General features: G+C 39.8%; 1 protein-coding gene across 2 annotated transcripts in view; it reads left to right on the plus strand.

Moving 5' to 3' along the window:
• Positions 1-12,997, plus strand: part of Gnl3l (G protein nucleolar 3 like) — a 35,686-nt gene extending 22,689 nt beyond the window's left edge. For both annotated transcript variants that reach the window (XM_013364956.4, XM_040281316.2), the window contains exons 10-16: positions 310-397; positions 883-1,057; positions 1,152-1,294; positions 1,586-1,722; positions 3,561-3,688; positions 7,044-7,266; positions 9,272-12,997. In XM_013364956.4, the coding sequence (XP_013220410.1) occupies positions 310-397; positions 883-1,057; positions 1,152-1,294; positions 1,586-1,722; positions 3,561-3,688; positions 7,044-7,266; positions 9,272-9,354 (977 nt within the window). In that variant the 3' untranslated portion in view covers positions 9,355-12,997. The remainder of the gene's footprint in view (positions 1-309; positions 398-882; positions 1,058-1,151; positions 1,295-1,585; positions 1,723-3,560; positions 3,689-7,043; positions 7,267-9,271) is intronic.
• The last annotated feature ends 4,471 nt before the right edge of the window (positions 12,998-17,468 follow it).

The raw sequence follows: 17,468 nt of genomic DNA on the forward strand, positions 1-17,468 counted from the left end.
TCCACCTTCTGTTGCATTGGGCCTATGAGGCCTTGAATTGAGCTCTTCTCCAGGCTGGTTGTGGGTAGGAGGTGGGTGTCACATCTAGAGAGAAGAACACATTTACTGAACATGTCCACAAAAGGAAGAGAGGAAGAAAGGCCCTGTAAGGGTCTTGATCAGAGCCTAGAGTGGGAAGGCAGGAGGCCAGGCTCTGTTTTTGGCTTCTCCGTGGCCTGACCAGTGCTCCTGCCAGGCTTCCCTCACAGAGTCTGACTTGATGTTCCTGAGGGTCATTTCTACCCTGAGTTATCTGCTGCTACTTTCTAGGCCTTCCCAATGTTGGGAAGAGCAGCCTGATCAATAGCCTGAAGCGCAGCCGTGCATGCAGTGTGGGAGCCGTTCCTGGGGTTACCAAGTAAGCACCTGCTCGTCTACTTCACAACTTCTTAACGCTAAAGTTCCCTCAGACTCCTATTCCTTCAGCCCTCATCCCTTTCCTAATTTTGTACAGTCCTCTGATTCTTTTCCTGAGCGTGGGAGTCCCTCATTTTCCTAGTACCCCCAGGTGTGGGACAGGCACCCTGCTGGGTCCTTCTCATTAGTTCCTCCTAAGAACAATGCAAGATTGGGCTACTCATGAGTTGCTCGGTGCATAGATGGAGCAACTGAAACCCAGAGAGTCAGAAGCATACTTATGGTTCTGTAGCCTGGTCCCCAGCAGATACTGAATTTTAGAATCAGCCCAAGGTCTATAGGGCCCCAGACCCCACCAGCTCTACATTTTTCAGCTTCTGAAAGACACCTTCTCCTTGCTCCTTTATCCCCTCCCCCACCTCTCTAGGCTCAACCTTTATTACTAAATGTCAAGCACATGCAGTTTTTTCTTCTCTCCCACCCCAGATTCATGCAGGAGGTCTACCTAGACAAGTTCATCAGGCTGCTGGATGCTCCAGGCATTGTCCCAGGACCCAACTCCGAGGTGGGCACTATTTTGCGTAACTGCATCCATGTGCAGAAGCTGGCAGATCCTGTGACCCCAGTGGAGACCATTTTACAGCGCTGCAACCTGGAAGAGGTACACAGCAGGTCCCCTGGTGGATGCCCTACCCTACCCACTCCAAGAACTATTTTTTCTTCCTAATGACTTCTTTTCTTCTTTCCTAAACTAGATTTCCAACTACTATGGAGTGTCTGGGTTCCAGACCACTGAGCACTTTCTGACTGCAGTGGCCCACCGCTTGGGAAAGAAGAAGAAGGGAGGCTTATACAGTCAGGAGCAGGCTGCTAAAGCTGTCCTAGCTGACTGGGTGAGGTGAGGAAGGGACTGAGCATGAGGCCTGCTGGGAGTCTGGCTCTACAATAGCTCATCTGTGTTTATCACAGCTGGTGTGGCTATCCCAAGGCAGGGGAAAACCAAGGTACGAGGGCATGTTGTGCTTGGGACTTTGTGCCAGTGATTATCCAGCAACTCATCCTATTGTTCAGAAGCCACTCTGGGTTTTCTTGTCCCTTACTGTTTCTGGCTTTTGAACTCGTCCTCTTTTTGATTGATCATTATTTCTCTCAATGACCATCATCAATTTCCTTCCACCTCTCAATGCAGTGGAAAGATCAGTTTCTATACACCACCACCACCCACCCACACTCTACCAGCCCACCTGAGTGCTGAGATTGTTAAGGAAATGACTGAGGTCTTTGACATTGAAGATACTGAGCAGGCCAATGAAGACACCATGGAATGTAAGTATGGATAACTGGTTGTACTTGGTCTTCTCCTGATGGTGCCATACAGACCTGATGGCAGATCCCATTTACAATCTCCTCTTCCCTGGTTCTACTACTTGTGTTTTGTACAAGTTTAACAAACTCAGCCTAATTTCTTTTCCTGCAAGGTAGAGAATTGTAATCTGGGCCAGGGGTTGGTTGTGATGGTAATGGTTGTGAGCTTTTGTTAGGTGCAAATTCTTATCTCTTGGGACCTGGCCTGGAGTGAGTTTAGATGTTCCTTTCAAAAGCCCTTTGTCTAGTGTTGCTATAGGCTTTTCCACCACCATGGCAAATGTATTCCTAGGCTTTCCTTCTTAATGCCCATTGGCTGGTGAGGTGTCTAATTCACAAAATGGTAATGTTTGCCAAAAGGCACATAGACAGTGGCATGCAAAGGTAGCCTTGGAACCAGCTCTACTTCCCTGTTATCTAAGACACCCAGCTCTGAGTAGCTAGGTGGCTGAAAGGTTGAACTGCCTGCATTCAGTCCAAGCTTTGTTTCTTATTAGCTATATGAGGCTGAACAGTTATTTCACTTCTCCCTGTATCAATGATGTCATCTGTAAAATGGTGACAACAGCACCCATGGTAAGTAATGGTAAGGATTTATTTACTGTGTAAAAGATAGCTATGGAGTGTAGCTCAGTGGCTTAGTGTGCTCACAGCCCTGGGTTCAATGCTTAGCACACGAGAAAGGAAAAGACATGTAGAACAGTAATTTGCATATAGTAAATAAATGCTTAGTAAATTTTAGCTATTATTAAGGTGATTATTATACAGAGGTGTGACTTTCAGAAACTTTTTAGAAAGTTTCTTTGCACAAGACACTACCCTCTGAAGCCCTGGCTTTGTGGCTCTAGCCTCTTTCTGTATCCAGTCCCAAGACTCCCTGGACCCATGTGTAGACACTGTGAGGTAGTTGAGAATGTCTTGGTAACCTAGCTTCTGGTATCTGTTTCTCTTGGAGGGTCAGATATTTTCTTCTCTGGGTTTTCTAATTTCCTTTTATTACAAATGAGGACGAGAGAACTTGTTTACTTCCTTATTTATTCTCCCTGTGGCTTTAGGCAGGTCATCCTCCCCCTTTCTGAGCTTTAGTTTTCACTTCTCTCCGGGGGAACTTGAGAGGGATGGGAGGTCATGTTTTCAGGATAATGCTTGACTCTTGATGGGTGTGAGGACAAGTGGGGCTTCATCACTGAGAGTACATTTAGGCAAAAGATTGAGGTCTGGGACATAGAGAAGAGGGTGGGGGAGAGCTTAGTAGTGAAGCATTTTTGGATGAGTTGGTCCTAGTACTGAATCTTAAAGGGTGAGTAGGGACTAGGAAGAAGGGAATGGGGGCAGAACTATAGGAGGTATGAGGATAGTGTGGCACAAGGCAGTTGGCACATCTGAGATTACAGTGGAGACCAACTCCAGACAATGGGCCAGAAGAAACAGAGAGTCCTGGTCCTAGGGAGGTAATCCTGGTAGTTTCCAGTTATAGAGCAACATCATGGTTGGGTTAAACAATAATAGGGCTCCTCTGCCATGTCTCACAGCAGCCCTCTGTGTATAGGGCTTGTGAAATTTCTATTTTTCAGATTAGCAAGCCAAGACTCTGAGGCCAGTCCCCAGTAGGCGAATGTCGTATTATAAAACTCATGCTTTTAATCATTCTTCATGTAGCCTTTTAGTAGGACTGAGAAGCTTCTCCCCCACTTGATTCCCCTGAGCAGCATCCACATGTCCTTTCTGCTGACACCTGACCAAGGGGCTGACAGCAGAGAGGAGCAAGGATCCTGATGATGGTTTTGGTTCTGTTAAAGGCTTGGCCACCGGAGAATCAGATGAGCTGTTGGGCGACACAGACCCGCTTGAAATGGAGATTAAGTGGCTTCATTCTCCGATGGTGAAAATAGCAGATGCCATTGAAAATAAAACCACCGTATATAAGGTACCTCTCCTCTTTCTTCATGGCAACCCTTTCCTCTACCCACATTCTAGAAAGGGGTTAGTCTGTCTTGCCTAGCTCCTACAAGGTGGGTGTGAGTGGTTCAAATACTCCCTGTGGGTTCCTGGATGCCTGACCTGGTGTGTCTTTTGCCAAATGATAATAGGTCTAAGGAGAAGAGAGATAATCTTCCAAGCTTTTTTTCCCAGACCTGGTTCTAGTCCATAGAACAGGTATCACTATTTAGTCACTCAATTGTTTTAAGTTGCAAATGACTTTTTTTTCCCACTTAGTACCCAAGATGCTATAACTGTCAGCTAGCAAGTCCTATGGTTTTTCCCTTCAAAATCTCTTGAGAATCTGTCAATTTCCCTATGTTTCTACCATTTACATAATCCTAGAGTCAACTCACCTAGACATATGCCCCAGGTCTGTTTTTTATGGCCTAGTCTGACCATGTTAACCTCCTCTGATTAAATGCCATTCGTGGCTCCCTAGCATCTATAGAATTAGGTTCTTATTATCTGAGTTCTGTTATTCAAGACTTGCATGGATGACTCTAGGTGGTTTTTTCCAGTCTCTTTTTCTTCCAGTTCCCCCATCTCTGCATTTCAGAAAGACATCTTCACTCTGATGAGTGGCACATGGAGTGTTGGCAGGGATGGGAATGGGAGTGGGGTGAAGGTTGAAGACAGCATGACTCTAAGAGCCCTCATCTATACTGTTTGTGGGTTAGAGAAGAAGGATACAGCTCATTTATAAAGTACCCCAGGGTTTAATCCCAAGTACCACCACTTAAAAAGTTGCTTAAGTCTTTGCTAAATTGCTGAGGCTGGACTTGAACTTGCTATCCTCCTGCCTTAGCCTCTCAAGGTGCTGGCGTTGCTGGGATTACAGGGATGTGCCATTGTTGTGCACAGCCTTTTTTTCTTTTTTTTTTTAAATTTTGAGACAGGGTCTTCCCAAGTTGTTGAGGTTGACCTTGAATTTACTATATTCTTGCCTCAACCTCCCAGGTCACTGGGATTAGTGGTGTGCACCACTGCACCTGCCTTCAAAGGGATTTTCACCTCTGTTGTGCTTATTAATTTTTTTCTTTTTAAAAATTTTTAAAATAGGTAATACAAATCATATTTTAAAATTTAAAAGGTACTAAAAGCTATACAGCAAGAAGTAAATCTTTCTCTTTGTTTCTGTGTCTCATCACCCTGTCCCTTTCTTAGAGCCAGTCACTATTAGACTTTTGGATGTCTTTTCAGAGCTATTCCATATTTATATGTGCACATATACTCACACAAGCAGTTACAGATAACTATTTTAATGCTGTTCATATAGTTCTGCATTTTACTTGATTCATGTACAAATTCATCTTGGAGATTGTTCCACATGCTTAATTTCAGGAGCTGTCTTTTGTTTTTATGGTTATATATCTGGAAGGGTTTCTTAGGCAGGGAAATGACATAGGCAGGTTTGTATATTAGAACATTAATAATAAAGAAAGGGGCCACCATAGGGCATGTAATCAGTCCAAGGAGGAAACCATAGTCTCTAGTTAGTCTGGAAGGGAATTTGTGGTCTGCAGCTATGAAGGAATCACACTATTCTTGTTTTCACATAGTTTTAGAGGATTCCCGTTGCTTAAAGGGAAAATCTGTGTAAAGTTGTAATATTTTTCACTGAGTTCCTAAGCTCCAGAACACACCCTTTTTCCTCAGAAACCTGCAAGGAGTTCCCTGGTATACTGCATCGTGAATAGTGCTTCTGCCCTCAACCCAAGTCCCATCTCTTGCCTTTTCTTTGCTACAGGGAAGTGGGTGGTCATATGCATGGGCTCTGGAGCTAGTCTGCTTAGGTTCTAATTTACTCCACTGCATGTTAGATGTGTGACCTCATGTGCTTTGTTTGTCATAGCATTGTTAGAAGGATTAAGTTAATTAACACATATATACAAAGGGGTAAATATAGTCACATATGATGCCTCACAATGGGGAGATGTTCTGAGAGATGCATTGTTAGGTGATTTTTATGGTTGTACAAATATCCAAGAATGTACTTAAACTAAGACACACACACACTCACATGTATATTCATATATGAACTTAGAATGCTACTGGGCATATAATAAACTTTCTGTTAATACTGACTTGTAGTACTCACATACATTTTTCACTCCTGCCACTCCCATTCCCTTTTTGGTGCCCCCCAAGTATGCTCTGTGCTTTTCCAGTGTTTAGTTAGCAATGACCCTAACTGCTGGGCATGGTTGTGTATGCCTGTAATACTGGTGACTCTGGATGCTGAGATAGGAGGACAGCTTTGGTAACCTGGGGAGAACCTGTCTCAAAAAGGTCAGGGGTACAGCTCATTTATAAAGTACCCCAGGGTTCAATCCCTAGTACCACCACCAAACAAAGAAAGAGGGAAAGAAGGGACCCTCCCCATCAGTAGTATGTTGACAGTTATCATCTGTCACTCATCCATGAGTCCCTCATGGGCAGACGCCATGCTTATGAGATAGATTGTTATATGTTCTTTAGCTTGGTTGCTCCCTGAAGGTAGAAATGAGTTTGACTCTTTTTCTTTGTTCCCACACAGAGCTGGGAACATAATAGGTTCCAAGAATATTTGTTAAATTTAATTAGACCTTAGAAAACTTAAGCAAAGTGTCATTATAATACAATTGTCATTGATCAAGTAACCTTAGATTTTCATTTTATTCTTTTTGGTGGGATGATGAACCCAGAGGCACTTAACCACTGAGCCACATCCCCAACCCTTTTTTTAAAATTTTGAGACAGAGTCTTGTTAAGTTGTTCCAAGATTCACTAAGTTGATGAGGCTGGCTTTGAACTTGCAATCCTCTTGCCTTAGCCTCCTGAGCCGCTGGGATTACGGGCATGCACCACCACACCCAGCTCATTTTATTCTTGTAAAAGTCATACAGGCTACCTGTTATTCACTCCCATGTGACAAAGGAGCAAGCTGATGTTGTGAGGCTAACTAAGCACCTGCTAGTATATGGTGAAGCCAGAATTGGAGCCTGGTTTGCATGACTCTAGGCTCCATTTTTTCCCTTTATTGGGCATTGAATCCAGGGGCACTCAACCACTGAACTACATATCCAGCTCCTATTTATTTATTTATTTATTTATGAGCCGGGGTCTGAGTTTCCCAGGCTGTCCTTGAATTTAAGATTCTTCTGCTTCATATTCCAAGTAGTTTGAATTACAGATGTGTGTCATCATACCCAGATATAGGCTTCCTATTCTTTACTAAGCCTGTTCCTTCCTCCTTTGTAGAAGTCTCTGGAGGTCCTCTGGAGGTCAGGACCTCACCATTATCCTCTTTCTCTCTCCAGATTGGAGACCTCACTGGGTATTGCACCAATCCAAACCGCCATCAGATGGGGTGGGCTAAACGCAATGTGGACTACCCCCGTCCCAAGAACAACAGTGTGGTGGATGTCAGCCCAATGGACCGCCGTCCGATGCTGCAGAGGATCATGGAGACCGATCCCTTGCAACAGGGTCAGGCTTTGGCATCTGCCTTGAAAAATAAGAAGAAGATGCAGAAGCGTACAGGTGGGGGTACTTGGCTGACTCTTTGCTCTGAAAAGGTCCAGTCTGGGGCCTGGAATAGAGGCTCCTGAATGAGCATATCCATGTGTCTAGCTCTAGGCTAGGGTTGGGGGGCAGGCATGGGTTAGGGGCTCAACTACTAGAATAGTGGTTCTCAACTTTAGCTTGTACTAGAATCATCTGGAGGGTTTGTTAAGGCAGATATATAGAGCCCTTCCCTAGAGTTTCTAATTGAATAAATCAACTGATACTGGTCCTCTGGGGACTATACTTGGAAAACCAGTGGCCTAGTCTTTGTATAAATGTGGCCACATTTATCAGGTACTTTCTATGTGTTAGGTAGTTAACAGGCTATATAATTTATACTTTATCATTTGGCATTGCACTCAAAATCCTAAAGGATTTTGTAAACAGTAAAACATCTTTCCTATCTGCTAGTCATCTAGGTCTCTCATAGGCAACCAGTTAGTTTCTTGTGTCTCTTTCCTGATACACAAGAAAATACCTATATATTCTCTGTTGTTTTTTCTACTCAAATGCTAGTCTACTGAGCCCATGGTTTTGCCCCATCACTTTTCTGTTCAATAGTCTTAGGGATATTTCCATATCAATACATGAAAGACCTTACCTTCATTTTAATGATGGTCCATTGTGTAGCTGGCCCATTGAGGTTTTCATGCTTTATTCTTGCTCCTCCATATCTGTGGCTTCTGTACTTGCAGATTCAACCAACTACAAATCAGAAATATTTGAAAAAAAAATTGCACTTGTATTGAATGTACAAATACTATATTTTTGTCATTATTTCCTTAACAACATGATATGACAACTACTTACATAGTACCTATCCTGTATTAAGTATTATCTAAAAATGACTTAAAGCATTCAGGAGGATGTGTGTAGTTTATATACAGATACTACACCATTTTAATATAAGGGCCTTCAGAATACCAAATCTGGATTTGGTGTCTTCCAAATCTTTCTCTATGGATACTGAAGGATGGTTGCGCTTACCCTCACTAACTCATTCTAAAAGATTTATATCACATGTAGTAAGTGAGGTAACTAAGGCCCAGAGATATTCAGTGACACTTTCAAGGTGAGACAGCTAGTAATAAGTGGAGGCAAAATGTAAACTAGGTAGGGTTGATTGGCCCTGTCAGCCCTATTTTTTGAACTAGGCCATATTTTATAACCAAACATTCATTCTTGGCCTGGCTCTACACGGAATCCTAGGACTCCAGAAATAAACTGCCCTTGAACTTCTGGTTTTATTAGAGAGTGTGGAGGAGACAAAACAGACATTTGACAGTACAGAGTGATCACTCTGAAGAGACAACAAGTACTGTGAGGAGATCTAACCCATTCTCAGGGAATCCTCAAGAATCATGGGACAAATGAGAGATGTGAGCTGTGAGCATTCAGGCCCAAAGCTATTACTGCTGTGTTGCTCTTTTGCTGTGGGAGCTTTGTTTTTTTGTTTTGTTTTTGTGGTACTGGGGATTGAACCTAGCGAGCGGCACTGAGCTACATCGATGCTCAGCCTTTTAATATTTTATTTTGAGACAAGGTCTTGACAAGTTGCCCAGGCTGGCCTCCCACTTGTGATCCACCTGCTTCAACCTCCCTAGTCATTAGGGTCACAGGTGTGCATGGCCATGCCTGGTGAGAGCTTTGTTTTGAGGGTAAGGATGGAGTGCTAAGTTCAACACAGTATAAAAAAATTACTATTTTGGTTCTTGGAAGACACAAAAATATTTGGAGCCCTGAGAGTTGAAACTCTTGAGATAGAAGTTATATTATGGTGTCCACAGGTTGATAAATGGTTCTACTTGTGAGGTTTAATAGTGGCTTCCAACAGCCCATCAGTTGTTTTGTTTAATGTTTGGGGATTATGTGAGCCATTTTGGGAGCTTGGTGCAGACCAAGCTTCATTTAGGCCAGCTCAGGTAGGCCTTCTTTTGGCAAGCCAGTCACCAAAAGATTGCATCTATTTCTTCATTTGCAGATAAAATCGCCAGCAAGCTGTCTGATTCCATGATGTCTGTTCTCGACCTCTCCGCCAATGGTGATGACAGTGCTGGTGACTGATCAGCTGATCCCACTCCCCTCCCCCACCAAGCACTGGTTCCTATGGGATGGGGGAGTACAAATGGAGTTTGGTTCTCTCGGAAGTACCTATATATATATATCTATATATATAAAAAAAAACTTCCCATGCTGTGTGTCCCCTCCCAATACTGTTCCCTCCATTCTCTCTAGAGAGGTTGCAGTTGCCAAATCCAGTGAACTTTACTTAATCCCTGCTGTGTTTTATAAGAGAAAATATCAGCAGAGCCCAGGTGCTAACAATTTATCCCTCACTCTTAATCCCAGGATCCCACCCTGTAGGTTGAGCTGATATTAAGGATGACCTCCCACAAGCCCTCTTAGACCACTGAATGTACAAATAAAGGCTAGACTGTTAGTAGATGTAGAGCCCCTGCAGGGAAGATGATTTCTTTACCATTCAATGAGAGGTATCACCACCAAGGTATCCCTATAATGGGCTTCTGGCCATGCATCTTTCTTCCAAGTTCATAGGTCCTCACTTCGGTGGCAGTGGGGACATGGGAATAGTGATGAGCCTTTTTATATCTGTGCAAGGGTCTGGAGATAGGATAAAGGGAAGAAGAAAACAAATAAGCCTGGCTGGTATTAAAGTGTGTTAGAGACTATATTGTAGGAGGAGAAAACTAGGTACCTGTTGGTAGGGCAGCTGGGTGCTTTAGGGACAAATCCCATCTTGGTATATGTGAGAATTTGGAGAAATTCCGTTAACTGAAGTGCTCTGGCTGATCCTTGCCCTTGTATGACCTTATCCAGCATCAGCATTTGAATCCCACAATTCTGATACCAGTTATTCAGAGTGTGTCCTTGAGAGAGTTGCTGTATTTGGGACTGTACCAGCTATCTCCTTTCTCAGTGGCTGGAAGCTACCCATTAAAATATAATTAACTATCACCTCTTGGAGGGCCTACCCTATCAGACAAGGGCATCAGGCCCAAGCACTACTAGGGGCCTGGCTTAGTCAGCTTGCTGTCACTATTATAAAATACTTGAGATATCAGTTTATAATGAGAAAAGGCTTATTTTGACTTAAAGTTTTAAAAGTTCCAGTCCATGATTGATTGGCTCTATTGCTTTGGCTTTCTGGTGAGATAGCATAGATAAGCTGGTACATGTGGTGACCAAAACCTTTCATTTTATGGCCAGGAAGCAAAAGTAAAAAAAAAAAAAAAAGTGGGAGTGCCTGAAGTCCCACAATCCCTTTCAATATCCCAATGATTTAAGGATCTCCCACCAGGCCCCACCTCCTAGAAGTTTTACTTTACCCTGAAATCAAGTCTTTTAACATATGGGCCTTTGGGATACATTTAGGATCCTAGTTATAACAGACTCTTGTAAAGGGTCTGGGATAGAAGATTACAACTGAAATGATCTCATTTTACTAGGAATTTTTGTTTCTTGTACAGAATTTCAGTTCCTAGCCATTTATCCAGAGTTGATATATTTGTAAGGAGTGGGCATTACATTACTTCAGTCTTTGCTACCTACACTAAACTTCCATACCATTCTTTGACCATGAATATATACCGTTTAGTCTTGCTCTTGCCTCTGCCTCTCAGGCTGGCACCCAAAGTTTACCTAACCAGATCCTGAATCAGGTGACACAGGAGAAAGCTACTGACTATAGGCTCTTCTGTCTGGAAAGTGCGGACTTCTACTGTATTCAGGCACAGCCAATGGAAGGAGGTAGTTACTAATTGTGCACAAACTGCAACAAGCTCTGGAAATCTGTTAAACCTCCTTAATTCTCAGTGTGGCTATACTGGTATGGGATTAATATCATAAGAAAAATAAATAGGCTCAGAAAGTTGACAGGTTATGCCCAAGACAACATTAACTGGTGGTGCCAAGTGTGATTAAAACCCTATGCAGGCCCTTTCCTCTGCATTATACTGCCTTCTTAACAAAAGTACATTAATTAAGCACCTACTGTGTGCCTGTCTCTGTTATCAAGTCCTTAAAATGCATTTTCTTTTTTTTTCTGTAAAAATCCTGGTATTGTCTTGCTAAAAGTTTGCTCTCATAGTCTCCTTGAATGAGGTCCAGTTTAATTCACATCACATTATAAGGCTCTCCTGGTAGGTAATTCTGTTAAAATAAAAAATTGTGTACTGAGACTGCCAAAGCCATTTTACAACCATATAGAATTTTATTTATACACACACACACACACACACAAATGCATATACATGCACCCTTTTTTAAAGTGCTGGGGATTTAACCCAGGACCTCAAGCATACTAGGCAAGCACTGAACTACATCCTCATCCCTTTTTATTTTTTATTTGAGACAGAGTTTTGAAAGTTGCCCAGGCTGGCCTCAAGCTTGCAATACCCCCCCTCAGCATCCCGAGTAGTTGTGATTACAGGCATGTGCCACCATATCCAGTTGGAATTTCATAATTTAATATTTAAAATAGTTTTTTTTTAAATTCCTAAATGGTTCTGGTAAACAAGGATGAGAAATAGAAATATCTGGGTGATTGAGAAACATAGGAACATAATTTGGCCAAAATCAAATGGAAGAATTAAAATATAGTCATGTTGGGATAAGAATTTTAGATTCTAGATATTCCCCCTGTAGCATATCTTGTTTTTTTAAAAACTCCTGAGTACCTGGGATTACAGATGTGCACCACTGTTTCTGACTTAAAGCTAGTTATTGAATGTTTTTCCTCTTCTTTTTTAAAAAATTAAGATAATTTGTATAAAGTTTCCCTTTCTAGTTTAAGTTCTGTGGACTTGGACACATTAATATGTGAGTGAACCACCACCACAGTCCAGATACAGAATATTTGTTATCACCCCAAAACTCCGCAGGCCTTGTTGTTGTCAACTCTTATCCCTTATCTTCAGTTCCTGGCAACCACTGATCTGTTTTCTGTCCCTGTGTTTTTGCTTTAGCATGAATGCCATATAAATAGAATCATACAGTATATAGGCTTATTTTACACCATCAAGTTTTAAACTTGTATTCTTAGAATTTACATTAGAACCAGGCATATCGACATTCACCTATAATCCCAGTTACTCTGGAGGCAGAGGCAGGATAATTATAAATTTGAGGCCAGCCTGGGTAATTTAGCAAGACTGTCTTAAAATAAAAAAAATAAAAAGTTCTGGGGTTGTATCTCATTGATAGAGTGCCCTGAATTTAGTCCCTATTACTGCAAAAAAAAAAAAAAAAGGTAAAATTTACTCTGGGTTACAGTTATATAAGCTTTGATAAATTATGCATTGAGGTATGTAATAACCATAACAATCAAGGTATGGAATGGTCCTATTAGCCTACCCCCACCAAATTCACTCCTGCTACTTTATAGTTAAAACCAGTCCTCTATAACTAACCTCTAGTAATCATTGATTTGTCTTTGTCCTTATGGTTTATGTTTTGAAGAGTGTTATATAAGTGGAATTATACAGATATAACTTTTTGAGATTCAATTTACTAATAATAAATTTGGATTTACCAATGTCATTGGTTGTTAACATTAGTTCTTGTTCCTGAGTCATACGCCATTGTGTGGATGTACTACCATTTGTTTTATCTATTCCCCATTTGTAGGACATTTTAGATTCTTTGCAGTTTTGGGCAATTATGAATAAAGCTGCTATGTAAACATTTGTATGCGACTTTTTGTGTTTTCATTTCTTTAGAGCAATTTCCCAGAGTTGGATTGCTGGGATATATGGTAAGTTTATGTTTAACATTCTTAGAAACTGCTGAACTGTTTTGTGAAGTGGCTCTACCATTTTGACATTCTCATGAAAGGTTTAGTCCCACATTTTCTCTAGCACTTGGTTTTGCCAGTTTTTTTTTTTTTTTCACCCGACATTAGCTATTCTCATAGGTATGTAGTGGTATCTCTTTGTGGTTTCAATCTGTATTTCCCTAATGACTAATGATTTGAATATTTTCATGTTGCCATCTGAATATCCTCTTTGGCAAAATATTCATCTCTTGCATGTTTTGTAATGGTTTTATTATTTGTTGAATTTAAAAGATTCTGTTCTGGGTTCATGTTCTTTATATGCTTTCTGACAATTTTTTCCCAAATATGGGAAAGCTTTGTTGACAAATTTTATTTAAAAATTGTAGTAAATGATACATAATAAAAGTTACTGTCAACCATTTTTGAAAAATATTTATTTTTTAGTCTTAGATGGACACAATATCTTTATTTTTATGTGATACTGAGGCTCAAACCCAGTGCCCCATGCATGCTAGGTGGGCACTCTACCACTGAACCACAACCCCAGGTAACTGTCATTCCTTTTTAAGTATACAATTCATGCCATTAAGTACATTCACATTATTTTGCAATCATCACCACAGTCCTTCTTCAAAACTCTTCTTATCCTGTGTAACCAAAGCTCTGTACCCACTAATGATAACCTTGTTCTGCCATTCCTCCACAATTATTTTTTTCATTTTTCATTTTTATTTTCCTTTTTATTGGTGCATTGTAATATGTATTAACATTGTTATATATTTGTACATGCACACAATATATAATTCTGCTTTCCATAAATATTCTTAAGAACATCATATAAATAGAATAATACAATATTTGTCCTTATGTGACTGGCATATTTTGTTTAGCATAATGTCTTCAAGATTCATCCATGTTATAATGTGTCATAATTTCATTTTTAAGAGTTAATTTATTACACTTATCTACCTTTTTCAGCTTTTGGGGTTTAATTGACAAAAATTGTATATATTACAACATGATGATTTTTGTTTTTTGTTTTTGTGTTGCTGGGGATGGACCCAGGGCCTTGTGCATGCCAGGCACTCTACCACTGAGCTATACCCCTGGCTCTAATGTGATGCTTTGTTATATGTGTACATTGTGAAATGATTGCCACAGTCAAGTTAATTAACATTTATCACTTCACAGAGTTATCTGTTTTTAAGTAGTGAAAACTCTTGATCTACTCTCTTAGCCAATTTCAAGTATATAACATTTTATTATTAACTAAAGTCAACATTAGGTCTCCAAGAATCGTACAGTGCCAGCGCGTGCACACGTGCACACACACAGAAATACATATGTATACTGGGAATTGAAATTTTGAGCTTAACCACTGAGTCATATCCCTAACATGTTTTATATTTTATTTAGGGACATGGTCTTGCTAAATTGCTTAGTTCCTTGCTAAATTGCTGAGGCTGGCTTTGAACTGGCCATCCTCCTGCCTCAGCCACTTGATCCTCTGGGATTACAGGTATAAGCCACCATGCCCAGCTAGTTATTCATATTTTAATTGCAAGTTTGTACATTTTGGCTAACATCTCCCCGTTTCCCTTAGTTCTTACTCATAGCCCCTAATTTTTACCCTACTACTTTCTAAGAGTTTATATTTTTTGGGGGGGTAGGGTACCAGGTATTGAACTCAGGGGCACTTGACCATTGAGCCACATCCCCGCCCTATTTTGTACTTTATTTAGAGACAGAGTCACGCTAAGTTGCTTAGTGCCTTGCTTTTGCGGAGGCTGGCTTTGAACTAACAATCCTCCTGCTTCAGCCTCCCTAACCTCTGGGATGATGGGTGTGGACCACTCTGCCCAGCTTGAGTTTACCTTTCTTAGAAATTCTACATGTAAGTGAGATCCTGTAATATTTGTCTTTCTGTGAATGGCCCATTTCACTTAGCACAGAATCCTATGTTGTCACAAATGGCAGAATTTCTTTGTTTAAGGCTGAATAAGTTTATATATATATATATGCCCATATATTTATTTACATAACCCACTATATTTTCTTCATTCATCCATCCATCTTTCCATCTACAAACACTTAGATTATTTCAATATATACCTTATCGTGAATGTTGTAATGAACACAGAAGTGCAGCTCTATCTTAGAGGTAGAGATAAATCTTTCCTTTGGATACATCCCTAGATTTGGTATTGATGAATCCTATTTTGGTTCTTATTTTTAATTTTTTTTTTGGTACTGAGAATTGAATCCAGTGGTTCCTTCTCGCTGAGCTACATCCCCTGTTCCCTTTTTTAAATTTAGAGACAGGGTTTCTAAGTTGTTGAGGGTCTTGCCAAGTTGCTGAGGCTGTCCTCAAACTTGTGATCCTCTTGCTTCAGCCTACATGGAATCTTCATTGTTTTCCATATGGAAAACGTGGACTGGACATGTGGAACATAGAAGATGAAAAGATAAAGTCCTTGTCTTCAGGAAGCTCATAGTCTAAAAGAGGAGACAAACAGTAAAAATTTAATAAGGTCATTGCTACGAAAGAGGTTTGTACAAATAACTTTGGTAGCCAAGGCTAAGGAAGGCCTAATTTGTTAAGGAAAGGTTTCATAGAGGAGGGAATTTCTAAGCTGAGACTTGAAGGGTAAAGGAATGTTGTGCCAGGCAAATGGAGAACAGATACATCCCAACAGTTTAAGCTTCTTGAGCAAAAGCAAATGTAACACCATTACTTTGAAGAAACTTCTTTTCTCATTGTGTGTACTAGGTAACTTTTGTCAAATCAGTTGGATATAAATGTGTAGATTTGTTTCAGGGCTTTTTATATTGCCTCATTGTTCTATGTATCTATTTTTATGAACTATACTTTTTAGGTTTCTATACCTTTGTAATATAATTTTTTTATAATTGGAAATCAGGAAATGCTCTTGAGGGATATATGGTGGATGTGTATTCACCTTTTTTATTTAAATAATATATTCTTTTTTAAAATTTTAATATTTATTTTTTTAGTTTTCGGCGGACACAGCATCTTTGTATGTGGTGCTGAGGATCAAACCCTTGCCGCATGCATGCCAGGCGAGCGCGCTGCTACCACTTGAGCCACATCCCCAGCCCAAATAATATATTCTTTAAGGATTAATGAGTATGTAAAAGGATATTTGTCCTTCATACCCAATTAGGGCAATTCTTTAATCATCATCTTGAGCCATCAGAAAATCAAGTTGAGTGTTAGTTACAGCTGGGTAGATATAATCAGGATCCCTGCCACATATGGCTTAACAGCAATTTTTGTCTTTCATAATTAAATGTGCCTTTTGTAAAAACCTAGGACAAATATTATGTCCTATTGATGGGGTAAAAATATCCATTTAATTATATCTAATTTTTTATGAATGTGTTCCAGAGTGGGAGGTTAGGATTAAATCAAGAAAGGGTTTTGTTTGTTTTTTATATAGAATAATACCTGTAAGTTGAATTTTAGTCCTTAATTATCTTGTTTTTAGTGAAGACCCTGAAACAAAGTCATCTTAAGCTTTTAATTTACTAACAATCTATAAAAATACAGTAAATTCCCCAAATATATTATTATAGAACTTGAGAAGCCAAGAGTACTTAATTAGTAGTTGATGTTATAGTATTTAACTTTGTATATGAATCAGATATTTTAAATAAACTTATTTATGAAGATTAATTCCATTTATGTTAAATTTATTTGTTGTAAAACATGTTACCCATGAAGATAAAGATATAGGATGTTGTATTTTAAACATTTTATAGATTCTATTTTTTTGATTGGCTGATCACCTAGAAAAACTTGCAGATTAGTAATTTTGAAGACATCTTTTATTTTTTATCTTAACTAATTTAAGTCACATGACCTGAAAAGCATTGGGTACTTAAAAAATATTATGCATGCTCATTTATCTATATGCTAATTTTGGTACCATGTACATGATTTATAGACACAAGTGAACAACACACAATACTCAGCTGTGCACACATGTACATAAAAATCAATAGGAAGAAAAGATATTATAGCCCTTTGTTAGGTATTAGATGCCCACAGGTAGGAAGCAAAAGAGTTATAGATGTTTAATTAAATAGACTGTCAGACTTAATCCTTTATATGTTAAATTAGAGTTTTCGCAGATTCTTGTAATATAACTCAGATATAGGATAGTCATGTTCAATTGGGGACGTTAGGAGTAGAGTCTGTCATCCATGGCAGATGCTGAAATCAGAGGTTCAGGTGGCATCCTTCATGGGGTTAGTTTCATTCCCACCATAACCATTGTTTATTATTATTGTTATTATTTTTTTAGTATTCTTTTTAGAAATTTTTTAATATTTATTTTTCAGTGGACACAACATCTTTATT

The sequence above is a fragment of the Ictidomys tridecemlineatus genome, chromosome X (assembly GCF_052094955.1).
Source record: "Ictidomys tridecemlineatus isolate mIctTri1 chromosome X, mIctTri1.hap1, whole genome shotgun sequence".
Taxonomy (NCBI): domain Eukaryota; kingdom Metazoa; phylum Chordata; class Mammalia; order Rodentia; family Sciuridae; genus Ictidomys; species Ictidomys tridecemlineatus.